At 40.7% G+C, this 17,339-nt stretch overlaps 1 protein-coding gene across 1 annotated transcript in view; it reads left to right on the top strand.

The window, feature by feature from the left end:
* The first annotated feature begins 7,747 nt into the window (after positions 1-7,747).
* Positions 7,748-17,339, top strand: part of ZSWIM5 (zinc finger SWIM-type containing 5) — a 166,872-nt gene continuing 157,280 nt past the window's right edge. The window contains exon 1 of the mRNA XM_043461515.1: positions 7,748-9,352. Coding sequence (XP_043317450.1) covers positions 8,755-9,352 — 598 coding nt within the window. The 5' untranslated portion in view covers positions 7,748-8,754. The remainder of the gene's footprint in view (positions 9,353-17,339) is intronic.

The following is a 17,339-nucleotide window of genomic DNA, read 5'->3' on the forward strand; positions in this document are numbered from 1 at the left end:
AAATACTGAAAAATTATAAAGAGGATTTATTGACTCATGTAACTGGATGTCGATAGACATAGAGGGCATTAGATAGGTTTGATTCAGCTGTTCAAGAATGCCATCAGTAATCTAGTTGTTTTCTATGTTTCCCATAAGCCTTCTGGTGTATCACCTTCAAGTGAAGCCTGGCTTACCCTTGTATTCATCGCATGCTATCAGCAATGTCCTTTTCTATGTCAGAGCACTCAGAGTTACTCCCACAAGCTCTGTTAAGAGAGTGAGAACATTTCTTTCCTGGAAGTTGCCAGCACACCACATCTCGTTGGCCTAGTGGGTTATGCCCATTCCCGAACCAATCCCCAGTGTAAGGGAAATGCCATACATTGACTGACTTACAATTGCCTATCCCTGAACGAATCACTTTAGAATGGGGTGTGGGATTACTGCAATCCATCAGACAAGTTGGGGCTTACCCGTGGAGCTAAATCCCTCTAATTTTATGGTTTTTCTTTACTGAAAGAAATATGGCAGAGTTGGGTAATAGGGCCAATCAATTCAATTTTTAAAATAATTTTATTTATTTATTTATATTTATTTTTGGCTGTGCTGGGTCTTCGTTGCTTTGCAACAGGCTTTTTCTAATTGTGGCTAGCAGGGGCTACTCTCTAGTTGTGATGCATGGGCTTCTCATTGTGATGGCTTCTCTTGTTGTGGAGCACAGGCACACGGGCTTCAGTAGTTGTGGCACATGGACCTAGCTGCTCCGCCACATGTGGAATCTTCCTAGACCAGAGATCAAACCTGTGTCCCCTGCATTGGCAGGCAGATTCCTATCCACTGTGCCACCAGCGAAGTCCTCAATATTGTTTTAATCATGATTTTCCTTTCATTTCTCAAATATCTTTCCCTATCCCCAATTTATCAGTATTTCATATATATTCAAAGTTAGTATTTGCTTTACTGGTAGCTCAGCTGGTAAAGAATCTGCCTGCAAGGAAGGAGACCCCGGTTCGATTCCTGGGTCAGAAAGATTGACTGGAGAAGGGATAGGCTACCCACTCCAGTATTCTTGGGCTTCCCTGGTGGTTCAGCTGGTAAAGAATCTGCCTGCAATGTGGGAGACCTGGGTTCGATCCCTGGCTTGGGAAGGGAAAGGCTACCCACTCCAGTATTCTGGCCTGGAGAATTCCATGGACTGTATAGTCCACGGGGTCACAAAGAGTCAGACACAACTGAGTGACTTTCACTTCTACTTTCAAAGTTAGCATTATCGAGCATAGGTGTCTGTCATTACATTTTGAGACTGAAACCAGAATACAGTCCATTATCATATAAATTACTCTGGATTGCATACAGTTTATTTCCCAAATGATGCCTAAATCCCCATTTCTGAGCCTGACTCTATCCCTCACCTATGATTTTTGTTCCATTCCTAAAGGGTTGAGGATGTTCCACAAATGCAATTTTGAAGATTTGTTTTTAAGATTGGCTCAAAATTTTCCTGACATTAAAAGAGCTGTCATAAAATGTCATGTATTCTTCCTGGTCATTGATTTTGGTATTTGTGTTTTCACCCTGGACATTGCAATGGTATAAAAGAAATATCTTTAGACTTCGGTCTCTTTGAAATGGGTCAATTCTCTCACCAGAGGAGAAGAGATAAAACAGGGTAATACAGGCCTAGGGTCACTACCCAAATTGTTCCTTGGTGAGAATTTGAAAGGCACCCAAATTGCAACCCTTTAGGTGCAGGGCTGGGTGAATGGAGTGCAGGCTAGAATTCAGCCTTGATGTCTAGATGTTGTGTGTCCTCTACAGGGTTTTACTACCTCCTTCTCACATGTTGCCATAGCCTTCTAACTTATCCTCTGCCTCCATTTCTCCTTCCCATTGATCCCACAGACATTTGTCTGATTAATCTTCCCCAAACAGGCCTTTTCTTCATGCTACTCTCCTGCTCAAAACACCTTCCCGGCTTCCCTCTGCCAAGCTAAGAGAACTCAGATTCCTTAAGTTAGCAGTCTAAAGCTTTCCCCAATGTTTCTCAAGTCTCTTTAATGTTTCTCAAAGATTGGAACACACAATCTTTGTGTTCCAATTAATCTTCAGTACTTGCTATTCCCAGCCACGTTTTACATATATCCCAAAATCTTATATGCCATGTTTTTACCATCTGTATTTATATATTTATATGCTTATTTTTTTTATGTCTGTTTCCTAAACTAGACAGATTATAAGCCCCACATTGTATGTTGACTTTTGTATTTAAAGTGTTAGAACAATAACACTAACATTAACAAACTGGTATTATTTTAATCTGAACCAATGTTTAGGCTAATCTTGAAAAGAGCTGGCAGATGTCAACAGTGACCTCATATAGCTCTCAGGGACACTGACCTCCATATTTACTCCACACAAACCACGGATAAACAAGACCTGATTTGGGGTCTCATTATTATTCCACCTGCTGATATTTCTAGTGTGTTATGGTCTCTTTCTTACTACAAGTCACTGCTGCTTTTCCTTTTCATCTTTCTTCTTCTCCTTCACCTTCCTCCTGTTCTTACCCTCTTTTTCCTTCTTATTTCCTAAAGTTTAATTATTTAACTATAGCCTATGGAATAGTTCTCATGCTTTACTGAGAAATCTCATTGCTTGTTCCCTTCTAAGTTAATCAATCTGACAGCCCCCTTCAGGCCAAATTTGAGTCCTTATCCAGGAGAGAATATATGGTCTCTTTAATTCTATCCTTATAAATAAAATATTTTGGCTCTTGGGTGAGACAACTATGGTATAGAAAGGAAACTTCACTGGACTCAGAATTCAACAAGGTGGATTTGAGTTCTGGATCTGTCACTCACTTGCTAGTGACCTTGATTAAGACACAATATTTCTAAGCCTTTCTACAAAGGTAAATGGAAATAAAGATGCTAGTCAATTGGAGATGAATAACAGGGTTACCAAGCAGCAATTTAGGGCCCACATGGAATTAGAATAAAATTAATATTCCTGGTCAGCATCAATTTTCTTCAGGAATGCTTTATTTTCTAGCTGAAAACTATAAAACATTGTATCAGTTTTAAGTATCATCATTATTAGATGTTCTTTCCTCCTCCCTATAACCTCCTCTGTATCAATTCTAGGTTTCCCTGGTTCCAGCTCAGGGTCACATATGGTTTCTTTCATTCTTCTTTTCTTTTGGAAGGTTTTTTGTTTTTATTTTTTGGTTGTGCCTTTGTGGCATGTAAGATCATAGTTCCCCAATCAGGGATCGATCCCGCACCCTCTGTGTTGGAAGCATGGAATCTTAACCACTGCCAAGGAAATCCCAATTTCTTTTGTTCTTAATGTCCAGGCTATCTTAAGCAACCTAGTATCCTTCACTATTGGTTGTTGTTTAATTGCTAAGCATGTCCGACTCTTTTGTGACCCCATGGACTGTAGCCCATCAGGCTCCTTTGTCCATAGGCTTCCCCAGGCAAGAATACTGGAGTGGGCAGCCATTTCCTTCTCCAGGGAAATCTTGACCCAGGGATTGAACCCATGTCTCCTGCATTGGCAGGCTGATTGTTTACCACTGACGCACCTCCTCACAAATAGTAGCTTATTTATTTATATTTGTTTAAAAATGGCAAATATATCAGAAAACACAAAATGTAGTTTCATGAGCTATCAGGAAAAAAAAGTCACCCTGCTCCTGTAAGGTACAATGTCATTATATCATTATTTTTTAGAAACAATAGGGCAGAAGCAGTTTATTCAGAGAAATTTCTCTTTTCCTACTGTCATCTGAATTGAGGCCACTACAATTCATGACCAGATTATTGGAATAGGTACCTAAAAGGTTTCTATGTCTCTTTTTTCCCCCTTTGAATAGATTCACCACATCACAGCCAGACGATTCATTCATTCATGGAACATTTATTGAGGGTCTATTATGTGCTAAGTACAACGCACCCTGGGGCTCCCCTCACGGCTCAGATGGTAAAGAATCCGCCGACAATGCAGGAGACCTGGGTTCAATCCCTGGGTCGGGAAGATCCCCTGGGGAAGGGAATGGCTACCCACTCCAGTATTCTCACCTGGAGAATTCCATGGACAGAGGAGCCTGGTGGGCTACAGTCCATGGGATTGAAAAGAGTTGGACACAACGGAGCGAGTAACACACAAAGCATACTAACGAGGGGAGAGATGTGAAAAACATAGGTTACATTCAGTGCTATCATGCTATATAGATGTCTAACAACCTTCACTATCTTGGTTCCCCGTTGCCCATACTATATACTTAACTTCATGTTCCTTAACCTGGCATTTAATATTACCCATAATTTGGCTTTAAAAGGTATTTCTAATCTTTATTTCCCATTTTTATATACAAATATTTAACTGTTCCATGAATGTTCTGTACTTTTCAGCTTTTGGGCTTTTGCTGAAGTTATTCAACATAATTGAAATTCCTTACCTAAGCTTTTGGGCATATTTGAATCCTATTCATTTTCCAAGACCTAGATGAAATAAGACTACAGTAGAGCACCCTCTCACAAGTTTTACCCAAACTGATCTTTCTTCTGATTCCCCAATTAATCAGTGCTTCTTCAAATCACCTGACAATCTTCTGAAGCTATTACTTTTTTTGTATCATTACAGTCTTTTACTGTTAGTTAACTTTGCACATGTTTTTATCGTATCTCACTAACTTGATGTTAAGCTGCCAGAGATGAGATTGTTTCTTGTTTAATGATATTTTGGAAAAGATCTATCAATCACTAGGGTCACAAAATAAATATGAGTAATAATAAAATAGTTCTTTTAAAAAAATTGGCAAGGAACACTCATATAAATGCAAAGATACATTATATTTATGAAAACAGTTATAGTTGACCCCAAATTAATCTATAAATTTAATGTAATTCCAAGAAGAATTCCTGAAGGAATTTTGGAAACAGAGTAGATTATAAGATTTATATAGAAGGTTTAAAAAGTACACAGAGAGCTAAGAAAAACTTGGAAAACAAAAACAAAGAAGGAAAATTCATCTTACCCATCATCTAAATATTTACAAATTCAATTACATATTACCAAATTTAATTGGTAACTAAACAATATGCACTGGAAGAAGAAAGTTACCAATGTGATAGTAGGCAGCTGTGATACCATTTAATTAAATGAAATATACACAAAACAATGTTACATACGCACACACACATAATTTAAAAATGGACTCCAAACTCAAGTTGTACTTGCTCTTGGGGATGCTATATGGAGGCAGTTAAAGTGGATTTCTGCTATATTAAGTAATAATTATTAATTCTGAGTGGTGAATTTATGGGTATAGATTATGCTATTCTTTGTACTTTTCTATAAATTTTGATGTCCTCCAGATAAGGAAAAACACCTAGTTAAATCAAACTTGTAAGAAAGAAACTTGACTCTTAATAAATGTTTAAGTAACATGTCTTCTTATGTCCCAACCTCTATTAACCATATTTTCCAACTGTTGAGTAAATTGGATATTTACTCAAACATATTCATTGATTCAGAAAGCAAATTTTTTTTTGAGCAGCATGCTGAAGAAGACTCTTGAGAATCCCTTGGACTGCAAGGAAATCAAACCAGTCAATCCTAAAGGATATCAACCCTGAATTTTCATTGGAAGGACTGATACTGAAGTTGAAACTCCAATATTTTGGCCACTTGATGCAAAGAGCCAACTCACTGGAAAAGACCCTGATGCGGGAAAGACTGAAGGCAAAAGGTGAAGGGGTCGGCAGAGGATGAGATGGTTAGCTAGCATCTCTGATTCATTGGACATGAATTTGAGCGAACTCCAGGAGATAGTGAAGGGCAGGGGAGCCTGGTGTGCTGCAGTCGATGGGGTCGCAGAGTCTTATGTGACTTTATCGACTGATCAACAACAATAATATATGTAGCATTACAGTGAGTGTTAGAGATAGGCCTTTACATAGAAATATTTCCTGCTCTTACATTAGCTCATAATCTAGTTAGGGAGAAAGGCATTAAAGGAATACTCACCCTCAAAATAAACTCTGATAAGTTCTAGGAAGGAAAAGAATGGGTGCCATGAAAGTCTGTAATTGTGGTACCAGATTTAAGGGGGTTGAGGGATTATGCTGGGCTTCCCTGGTAGCTCAGCTGGTAAAGAATCTGCCTGCTATGCAGGAGACTTGGATTTGATCCCTGGGTTGGGAAGATCCCCTGGAGGAGGATGGCATGGCAACCCACTCTAGTATTCTTGCCTGAGAATTCCCATGGACAGAGGAGCCTGGGGGGCTACAGTCCCTGGGGTCACAAAGAGTCGGACACGACTGAGCAACCAAGCACAGCACAGCACAGCAAGGGATTATGCTGGCGTCCACGGTAGCTCAACAGTAAAGAATCCCCCTGCTAATGCAGAATCCCAGGGTCAGCAAGACCCCCTGGAGAAGGAAATGGCAATCCACTCCAGTATTCTTGTGTGGGAAATCTCATGGACAGAGGAGCCTGGCAGGCTACAGTCCATGGGGTGGCAAAGAGTCGGACATGATTTAGTGATTAAACAACAAGGGTTTATGCTACTTCACAATAATTCATTTAGATATTTGCAGATATAAATCCATTTACAGATATAAACATGTTATCTACTACATCGAATAAACACTAGATTTGAATTACTTCTAGTAAATTTTATGTGTAGGTTATCATTTATCATTACTACCTCCCTTTTACAAATAACATGATTAGCATCATACAAGTAGCAAGTGTGATTTATACTGTAATTCTGTAATTCTATAGCTATACTTTTTAAATTCTGAAGTGAAGTGAAAATCGCTCAGTTGTGTCTGACTCTTTGCAACCCCATGGACTATACAGTCCATGGAATTCTCTAGGCCAGAAGGACAGCGTAGCCTTCCCCTTCTCCAGCAGATCTTCCCAACCCGGGGATCAAACCCAGATCTCCCGAATTGCAGGCAGAATCTTTACCAGCTGAGCCACAAGGGAAGCCCCTTTAAATTCTGAGATTATAGCAAAATCAAACTACTTTGGCCCCTGTCCATCTCCAGTCATTTACTCTTTTCTAATCCTTATTTTATACTACACTCTAGAACTCATTCATTTTGGAGGGAGAACACAATTGAAGGAACTCTCAGTACAGTTTTTGGAACATTTTAATGTTTTAGAGATTAATTTGTCTGCAACCTGAAATAAGTTTTCTTGACTGACCAACATACCGTCACTTACAACTCAGTATTGTTTATGGAGGAGTTAGTGGTAAAGTTGCTGTGTCAGAGTATAAATTATAAAGAAGAAAACAGACATGATCTTTGCTCTCATGGAGGGCACAGGCAGTTGGACATCACAGTTCAGTTCAGTGGCTCAGTCATGTCTGACTCTTTGCGACCCCATGGACTACAGCACGCCAGGCTTCCCTGTCCATCACCAACTCCCTGAGCTTACTCAAACTCATGTCCATCCAGTCGGTGATGCCATCCAACCATCTCATCCTCTGTCGTCCCTCTTCCCTCTTGCCTTCAATCTTTCCCAGCACCAGGATCTTTTCAAATGAGGCAGATCTCTCCAGGTGGCCAAAGTATTGGAGTTTCAGCTTTAGCATCAGTCCTTCCAGTGAATATTCAGGACTGATTTCCTTCAGGATGGACTGGTTGGATCTCCTTGCAGTCCAAGGGACTCTCAAGAATCTCCTCCAACACCACAGTTCAAAAGCATCAATTCTTCGGCGCTCAGCTTTCTTTATAGTCCAACTCTCACACCCATACATGACTACTAGAAAAACGATAGCTTTGACTTGACGGACCATTACACAAATATATAAAAATATGTGTGTTACTTGTTATAATTAATATGAATGTGCAGAAGACTGAGCCAAGTGAGGAATATGTAAAGCCCTAATTGAGACTGGACTCAGGTGATTAGAGAATTGTACTAAAAACCGCACGAAAGTGTTTTGTTCCCTAGGATGCAAGGTTCTAAAACCCTTCAAAACCCACGGAGGCTGTAGCTGCCGTGGCGGTGAGATCTTGGCGCCCCATTGTCCAGTCAGGGGCTGGCGCGACTTTGCCTGGCTCTGGAGGGGACCGCTGACTATTCTACATTGCTGTGGTATGAGGCGAGTTTTCAGCAATGGAACTTTCCGATTTTTTCCCCCTAGCGTCTTCCTAGCGTCTTTCTGCCAGATCATTCGCTCCTCTGTGGCCGTCGCCCGTCTGGTCCATCTACCAGAGGACCCTTGATTTTGAGTTCTCTTTCTCCGCCCCGCAAGCCTAACACTTTGCTTGCGGCTTCGCGCAATACTCGCTCCGGGCCGTTGCACTTGGCCGCACAGTCCACTCCTTTCCCTCCAGGCTGCAGGTGGGCCGGAGGCGCGCGGGCTGGCGAGGGTGCCGGGCGCTCCTCGTCCCTGGGTGTCCCCTAGGTGGAAGTCGGCCCGGCGCGAGCGCTCGGTGCGCGTTCTGGGCCGTCTGCGCCTGGCGCGCGCCGCCAGCCCGCGCTCGCTCCCGTCCCTCCTCGCGCTCGCGGCGGCCCGGACAGCGCGCGCCGCCTCCCGCTCGTCCTCAGGCCGCCCCTGCCGGCCCTCGCGGCGCGCGCACCGTACCGGCCCAGGCTCCCCACTCGGGCCGGCCGGCTCGCGGGTTTGCTCGCCCCGCCCCCCAGTGCCGCAGCTGGGCGCTTGCGCGGGGCGCGTGGCCGTGGCCGGGGTCTCCGCCGCAGCCGGTGCCGCCGCCGCCGCCTCAGTCAGTCAGTCAGTCCCCAGCAATGGCGGAAGGAGGTGAGCGAGAGGAACTGCTCTCGCCGTCGCCGGTCTCTCCGGCCAAGCGCCTGTGCTCTTGGCCCAGTCCGCAGGCTCACCACCCTCGCGGTTCGCCCGGGGCGGCCGGCGGCGGGGTGGGGGGCGTCGGCGGCAGCTGCCTATCCCCGGGGGCCCGCCCCCACCTGCAGCCCGAGTCCTTGCTGGACTGCGCCGCCAAGACGGTAGCAGAAAAGTGGGCGTACGAACGGGTGGAGGAGCGCTTTGAGCGGATCCCGGAGCCCGTGCAGCGCCGCATCGTCTACTGGTCCTTCCCGCGGAATGAGCGGGAGATCTGCATGTACTCCAGCTTCCAGTACCGCGGCGGCCCTGGCGCCGGCGCGGCTGGCGGCGCCGCGGGGGCTTCGCCGGCCGAGGAGGGGCCGCCGCCACCCCCCGGGGCCGCCGCTCCGGCCGGCTCCGCCCCCGGGGCCGCCGTGGCGGGGGCGTCCCCCGGACTGGGCTCTGGGGCTGGAGTGGCCGGCGGCGTTGGCGGCGAGGGGCTCCCGTTCCGCCGGGGCATCCGTCTGCTGGACAGCGGCTCCGTGGAGAATGTGCTGCAAGTCGGTAGGTGCTCGCTCGGCTTCTCTCCGGTCCCCGGCCTCCTCTTCCGCAGGTGCCTTCTCTTTGCACAAGCCCTGAGCCAGGACCCCGGCTTTTTGCCCAACTCCCTATCCTCTGCCAAAGGACAAACTAGTCACATAAAAAACTTTTCTCAACATTTCGTCAGGTCCACTGCTGCTCTTTCCCCCACTACCCCCATTTCTTTTTGTTTGAAGAGCGAATAGATCTCTTTTTTATTCTTCGTTCTGCACCCCACGCCAAAGCAAAAAGGATGGGGGAAGTATGGCTTTCTGGACGTAATCATTTCTGAATGCGTTTTTCTAATTTAAGTTTAGAGAGGAGCGAACTGTTAGTGAATCTGGAGCAAGCGGTCTTACAGGGAACGTTTGAGGGACAGGCTGTCAAAGGCAATCTAGTCTTTGCAGATTGAAGCTGAGTATAATTAACTTTAAAAATGGGGAAAAAGCCTCAGCAAAATACTGTGCATTTCAGACAGTTTTAATTATCTGCTTTAATGTTTTTTTCCCCTGGACCAGTGATACTTGGGAATCTAGGCTGTGGACTTAACAATACCCGAAGATGGAAATGTGACAGCTTCTTCTCCACACCCCCACCCAAGGAAAAAAAAAAAAGGCACAATCTGGAGTGGGGGTGGGGTCTGTCTTCCTTGTCAGACTGGGGTAAATCAAAAGCTGGTCACGTTGGGTTTTTCAAATTAACAAGTCTTCATATTTGCTTTTGTTTTATCTTTTTGTTTGTGGGGAAATGAAAAGGATTTCTTTTTCTTTTATTGCTCCAGAGCTTCTAGTCAGTTTGTTCATCTTATTAAATATACAAATTCAGTAGTCCTGATTTGTGGAATGGATAGGGAGAAACGGGAAAAAATGACATTGTTTAACATTGACTTGCTATGTGGGGACATTTAAGCACTGATTTTTTTTTTCTACTTGGACTATTGTAGCACTTTGGAAGTACACATTATCTTTATGCCTTTTATTATACAGTATATGCTCATATTTACTGAAAAAATATTGATTTTTGAAAGGAGTTGGAGAGAGGCTGTTTTTAGAATTAAACAGACCCAGGAACACACATAAACAGGAAGCCCAAACATCTAGCTCTCTTCTCCCCAGGTGAAACTGACATATTTGAAATTTTTTTTTTCTTCATTTGAAGAGTAGCACATTGTGGTGTTTCATATAAAGCAACCTACTTTTGATTATTGAGAATCACTGAATCCTGTTTCTTTTTAAAGCAACATATACCACAATTTGTTTTGCAAATGTGAAGTGTAGATTTATCTAAGTTTATCCTGTGTCAGAATACAGAAACAGTAGATTGAGAAAGTTTTGTTTATTTGAGGATATTCCTTTGTGTGTTTCTGTACATATTTGTAATAATGAATTGAATAACAGGTAATTAAGGTGTGCAGCTTTAATTCTGAAAACATGAAAATGAATATAGGCATTTCTTTATTCATCTGTAGATCATACTCTTTTTATGAGTTTACATCAATTTTTAAGTTTCTTGTTTAAATATTTTGAATTGAAAAGTTTCAATTTAAGTAGTCATTTTATAGTGAGAGATACTGTATTTGAAAGAATTTTCAAACTTTGAAGGGGCAATTGAGAGAGAAGAGTTTTAAGGAAGTATGTATTTTGAAAGTGACTATAATGTCAAGTTCTAAATGAAATCAGATGTTGTGAGTGATCCAGGTCATGTTTAAATCAGATCTTTTTCTTCTACAGTATGAGAGTTGGCATGCTTCTTAGGATGATGAGCTCTTGTATGATAGTTTTAGGGACTGGAGAAATAATATATTTAAGCATATTTTCTGATTCTTACATTGGATTTCATAGATGAAGGTAGGATATGAATTAATCATTTTTAAGTAATGCTGTTTGAGAAACATGAGTTGTGTAATCTTTATTTTTCTGATTTTAATTTATGCTAGTGAGGGTGAAAGAGAATATTCCATTCTTTATCATTCTGAGTTTTGTATCTTGGCATGAACCACTGTTAATTTTTTTAGCTGCATCATGCATTGTCTTCCTCCACCAGAGATCAGACACGTGTGCCCTGTGTTGGGAGCACAGAGTTTTAACCACTGGACCACCAGGGAAGTCCTAAACCATCGTTTAGTATGTAAAGTTAGAGAACCATTCCTCACCTCTTAAACCTAAAATGTGAGAATGTGACGATCTAGATGATAGGTTTTATAAAAGTATTACCAAGAGATAAGCAAAAAAATGATTTGTATATAGCAAGACAGTAATCATGTTCTTCACTTTATAATTTCACTTCAAATTCAATATAGGGGCTTCGCTGGTGGATCAGTGGGAAAGAATCTGCCTGCCAGTGCAGGAGACATGGGTTCAGTCCCTGATCCTGGAAGGTACCACATGCCTTGGAGCAACTAAGCGCATGCGCCATAACTACTGAGCCTGTGCTCTAGAGCCTGAGAGCCGCAGCTACTGAGCCCATGTGTCCTAGAGCCTGTGCCCTGCAGCAAGAGATGCCATTGCAATGAGAAGTTCATGCTCCGCAAGTAGCGAGTAGCCCTCGCTCACCACAGCTGGAGAAGAGCCTGAGCAGCAAGGAATATCCAGCACAGCCAAAAATAGTAAATAAATAAAACTACTTAAAAAAACCCTCAATATAATTACTCAGTGCTACTATTAAAAATTCTTATTTATTTCCTTACTACATTCAAGCCATAGTTAAAACTTCAGAATTGGAAAGTTACTGAAGGCCGATGCTTTAGGAAGTAAGGGAAGTTAGGGTATTTCTTTTAAACATTCTTTTAAAGAAAAGATTCATAAAGGGATTTAAACAAGGTAAACATGAAGTATTTTAAATATTTTATTACTTAAATAAGTAAATTTAAAAATAAAGAAAACACAACATAAAAGAAAAAAATTGAAAGAAAATAAATTAAACAACAAAGACTTTGTACAAAGAGTATTTATATTCAGTGACTTCTGATTACTTTCCACATGGAATCTGGTAATGGGAAGTCATGGACTGGTTAAAACACAAATGCTCTGTAGAAAACATCTGATTTTGAATTAGAACTAAAAGTTTCCTAGCTTGATATAAAGAAATGGGAGGATTGTAGCTTGTTATGCTCAAAGGATACATTTCTTTTACAAGACAGTACTGAATCAGAGGTATTGCTCCTTTTAAAGGGGAAAATTATAAATTAGTCTTTTCATGGACATCTGTAAGTTTGAAGCTCTGTGAATAGACTTTTCTGTTCTCTCAGTATTATGAAGGTAATAGAGTTCAGATGTTTTAAGCATCTGCATTTTAACCTGTCTAAGGAGCCCATGGAAATAGTGGTGGTATAAACCTTGGGAAAATACTTACTCAGGAATCTGCAGATGGTATAAGAATGATACAACTATAATTTACTAATAATTTTAAGATGTTGACCCATCATCATATTTTAAATTCATGTCTCTGGTAGAACTTAAAGGAGGATTGTGTCTTCTCAGGGAAATCTGACTTGATTGATGGAAAAGAAGCATTGATAGTTTTTCTCTTGTATGCAGAAACATTATATTTATTTGAATATTTAGATTTTCAAAAATTGGATAAAGTCTTACAGGGTCCTTCAGTGTTGGTATATCTTAATTATACAAATGTTTATCCAGAAATTATCATAGATTCTGACAGTTGAGCCCCATAGTTTTAGCCTATACATTTTCTAATAAATGCATAATTTGTGTGTGGATAGTCTTCAAGACTACAGCCACAATCCTAAGTACTACTTTATGTGAAAGAAATGAAATGACAAAGTCAATAATAATAAAAAGATCCATTTCAAGAAGTTATTCATAGCTTACACATTAAGTAGTTAAGTTTATAATTATGAGCATGTATATATTATCAATAAACATATGTGTAATTTTTCTGTGGTACAGCTTTTGTGAAGTGCAGCAGTAATAAGTATTGCTGGTGTTGATTTCTACAGGTAATTTATTTTTAATCTATGTTATTTAGAGGAACAAAAGATAGCCTCACCTAAAAAGCTGTATAGCACTGTAAGTTAGAATAGATATAAAATCATAATAAAATTTCTACATGGGGAAAAATGACTTAATTTATATGTGAGATATTCCAGCAGGGAAAGCAGCTGCATACCTTTAAGGGATAAGTGGTAACATTTTTTAGAGTAGAAACTTACCAGGTTAAAATCACATTGCTCTTTTTCTTTCTTAAGCAATGAATTTTCTCCTTCCTCCTCCACCACAGTACCTCACACACATATCTTAATATTCAAGTGTTTGTTAATTTCCAAAATATACAAACAGCTCCTATAGTTTAATATGAAAAAAGCAAATGGTCTAATAAAAAAAAATAGGCAGAAGACCTAAATAAACATTTCTCCAAAGAAGACATGAAGATGGCCAACAGGCACATGAAAAGATGCTCAGTATTACTAATTATTAGAGAAATGCAGATCAAAACTACCATGAAATATCACCTTATACCAGTCAGAATGGCCATCATAAAAAAATCTATAAACAATAAGTGCTATAGAGGCTGTGAACAGAAATGGACTCTCTTACTCTGTTGGTGGAAATGTAAATTGGTTCAGCCTCTGTGGAGAAGAGTATGGAGGTTCCTTACAAAACTAAAAATAGATCTATCATATGATCCAGCAGTCTTACTCCTGGGCATCAATGTTCATAGCAGCACTATTTACAATTGCCAAGACATGGAAGCAACCTAAATGCCTAGTGAAAGATGAATAGATTAAGAAGATGTGGTACATATATTCAATGGAATATTACTCAGCCATAAAAAGTATGACATAGTATAATTTGCAGCAACACGGATGGACCTAGAGATTATCACACTAAATGAAGTTAGTCAAAGACAGATATCATATAACTTATACGTGGAATCTGGAAAGTGATACAAATGAATTATTTACAAAATGGAAATAGAGTCACAGACATAGAAAACAAACATGGTTACCAAAGGGGATAGTGGAAGTTGGGGGTGAGATAAGTTAGAAATTTGGGGTTAACCTGTATAGACTACTACATATAAAATAGGCAAACAATGAGTATCTTCTGTATAGCACAGGGGAACTATACTCAATATCTTGTAATAACCTATAATGGAAAAGAATTTGAAGAAGAATATATATATGTGTGTATGTAACTGAATCGCTTTGCTTTACACTTGAAACTAACATAACATTGTAAATTACACTGCAATAAAAAAGTCTGGTGAATAGTGAATGTTTAGAAGTTTAAAACAGACTTCTCAGTTAAGAGAGAGAGAGATGTGAATTTTTATAATGTGTGGTGCTAGAAGATAAAGGGAAAACTCCATACTTGTGGGTATAATAAGCTGATAGCAGTAAGTGGTAGGAGTGTTGCAACAGTGTGTATCTTTTATGTTGACTGACTGTTTAGTGTGAAGAATGGTGATGTATCAGTTTTTCTCCAAAACTTTAGATGAATTCTTATCGAAGGCAACCTTCTCAATGATAGAGCTTTAAAGATAATGAATAAACTAAAGGTAGTAGACTTTTAAAGGTTATTTTTATTTTAGGAATTAAAAATATATTACTAAAGTGTGAATACAACGTCTAAATTTTGAAGTGAAAGGACTAGAAATTTACTTAAGCCTGTGTGAAACAGTTTCATTGCACTTGTTTCAATAACAGCTATTAAAAATCAAGACATTAACAGTATCTTAGAGTTGATGGTTATATGGATATACATATGTATCTATCTACCTATCTGTATACATGTTAAAATGTATAGAACTATTCTCCAAGGGGTAAAAATTACTGTTATTTTAGAAAATAATTTTAAAAATAAAGACATTAATATTAGTAAGTAAACATACAAGAGAGATAGTGAAAATGCTGTATTAGTTTCCTATGGCTACTGTAACAAACTTCCACAAATTGGGTGGCTTAAAACAACAGAAATTTACTGTCTCTTAGTTCTGGAGGAGAGAAGTCTGAAATCAAGGTATCAGCAGAGTCATGCTCCCTCTGAAACTAGTAAGGAAATCCTTCCTGCCTCTTCCTAGCTTCTGGTGGCTTGCCAGGAGTCTTTGGCATTCCTTGACATACAACTGCATAACTCCAGTCTTTTTGTCACATGGCATTCTTCCTATGTGTCTGTATTTTCACATGACCATTTTAGAAGGACAGCAGTCATACTGGGTTAGGGGCCTACCCTGCTCCAGTGTAACCTCAGTTTAACTAATTACATGTGCAATGACCCTATTTCCAAATAAGGTCACATTCTGAGGTGCTGGAGGTTAGGACTTCAACATATCTGTATTGCTCAGTTGCTCAGTTGTGTCCGACTCTTGCAACCCTGTGGACTGTAGCTCACCAGGCTTCTCTGTCCGCGGAATTTTGCAGGCAAGAATACTGGAGTGGATTGCCATTTCCCCCCTCCAGGGGATCTTCCCAACCCAGGGATCGAACCTGCATCTCCTGCTTCTCCTGTACTGCAAATTCTTTACCTTCTGAGCCGTTGGGGAAGCCTGTCAATCTTGAGAGAACGCAATTCAACTCATAACAGCTTCTCATGCTTGTTTCTTGTTGCATAACATAGTTTCATGTGAATTTTAAACTTTTATATGTTGAAAATGGCTTAAATTAGATATCACCACATCTATTTTATTAGATAAGCATTATTTCAGTTTAACTGATTCGGTTTGCATGATTGATTATTTAATATTTTTAATACATGTGGAACTTTTTTGATAGATAAGTGGTCATTTAAAGGTTAAACCTGTCATCATTCTTTATAAAAAATGATGACTGTGCAATACAGCACTCAGGGCATACACGCATGGATGAACAGATTACTGTCAGATTTTTCTTCATGAATACCATTTATAACTCATTTATAGAAATAGGTAACCCTCAGTTGTCCAGAGCCTTTTCAGCATCTCCTTCAGTCAGATCACCAGTGGCTTGAGTGTTCTGCCAGTTCAGCACAATACACTGTACATGAAAGTATGAGACCTCATTGATAGTTTAAAGGCATAGAGATTGCAGTGCATGAGGTTTGTCATGGAGAAACAGGAGGGCAAGATGGAGATGCTGTTCAAGCTCATCCTGATGGGACATAAGAGCCTGAGCTGGAGGGCACCTTGTATGGACTTTCTCTGTTATATGCATAAGGAAGTTCTGCAGCTACTGACCTAGAGCAAGTGAGCAAACAGAACAGAATCCTAGGCCAGCTTGCAGAAAGAACCCTAGGAGAGCAGAGAAATAAGTACAGTTGGATATCTTGTAAGTCTTGTACGCTGACCTCAGTCTCTTTGCTGGGAGGGAGAGGTTTAAGGAGGCACTTTGTTTCTGAGATTAAGAATTCTACCACTCTGTCATGTCCTACTGATGCCCCTATCCCCTCACTGTACCTTCTTTTTCCTGCTAATTCCGTGCTAATGAATGTAGTTTCTGAGTTTACTTTGTATGATTCATTGTTGGGGCATTTGGAGGTACCAAGACCCTGGCAATTTTATGTGGCCTTTTGGACTGTCCTCTAAGAAGAAAGGGGCAGGCAGGAAGAAGTGGGGATCCCAGAATTAGTACAGGAGGAGGGGCTGCTAAGTTAGCTTACTGTTAGCAACAGCTTCCTATTTTAGGGATAAAGCATACACATGCATTAGAGCTGGGGTATAGACCATAGGCGGTGAAGAGAAAAATGGTCAGTCCTCTTTTGGGTCTAGAAGTCAGCTGCAATGTCAGTTACTTAGGGTGGTCAATTAGCTTTCTCGCTCTGCTTTCACTCTTCTTTTTGTCTCCTGCAATGATTGGTGATCACCCAATGGATAGAGGCACATTGTCGGAGATAACTAAGCCTGGTAACTGACTTGCAAAATAAATTAAGACCTGGGAGAGGTGCCATCCTTCTTTCCAGCTGGAGAGACCCCAACACCAAATAGTTCTGTAGGGAGCCTGATCGTCAACTTCCAGTTCCTCACAGAGTCAGCCCAT

Source organism: Cervus canadensis, chromosome 2 (assembly GCF_019320065.1).
Source record: "Cervus canadensis isolate Bull #8, Minnesota chromosome 2, ASM1932006v1, whole genome shotgun sequence".
NCBI classification, from domain to species: domain Eukaryota; kingdom Metazoa; phylum Chordata; class Mammalia; order Artiodactyla; family Cervidae; genus Cervus; species Cervus canadensis.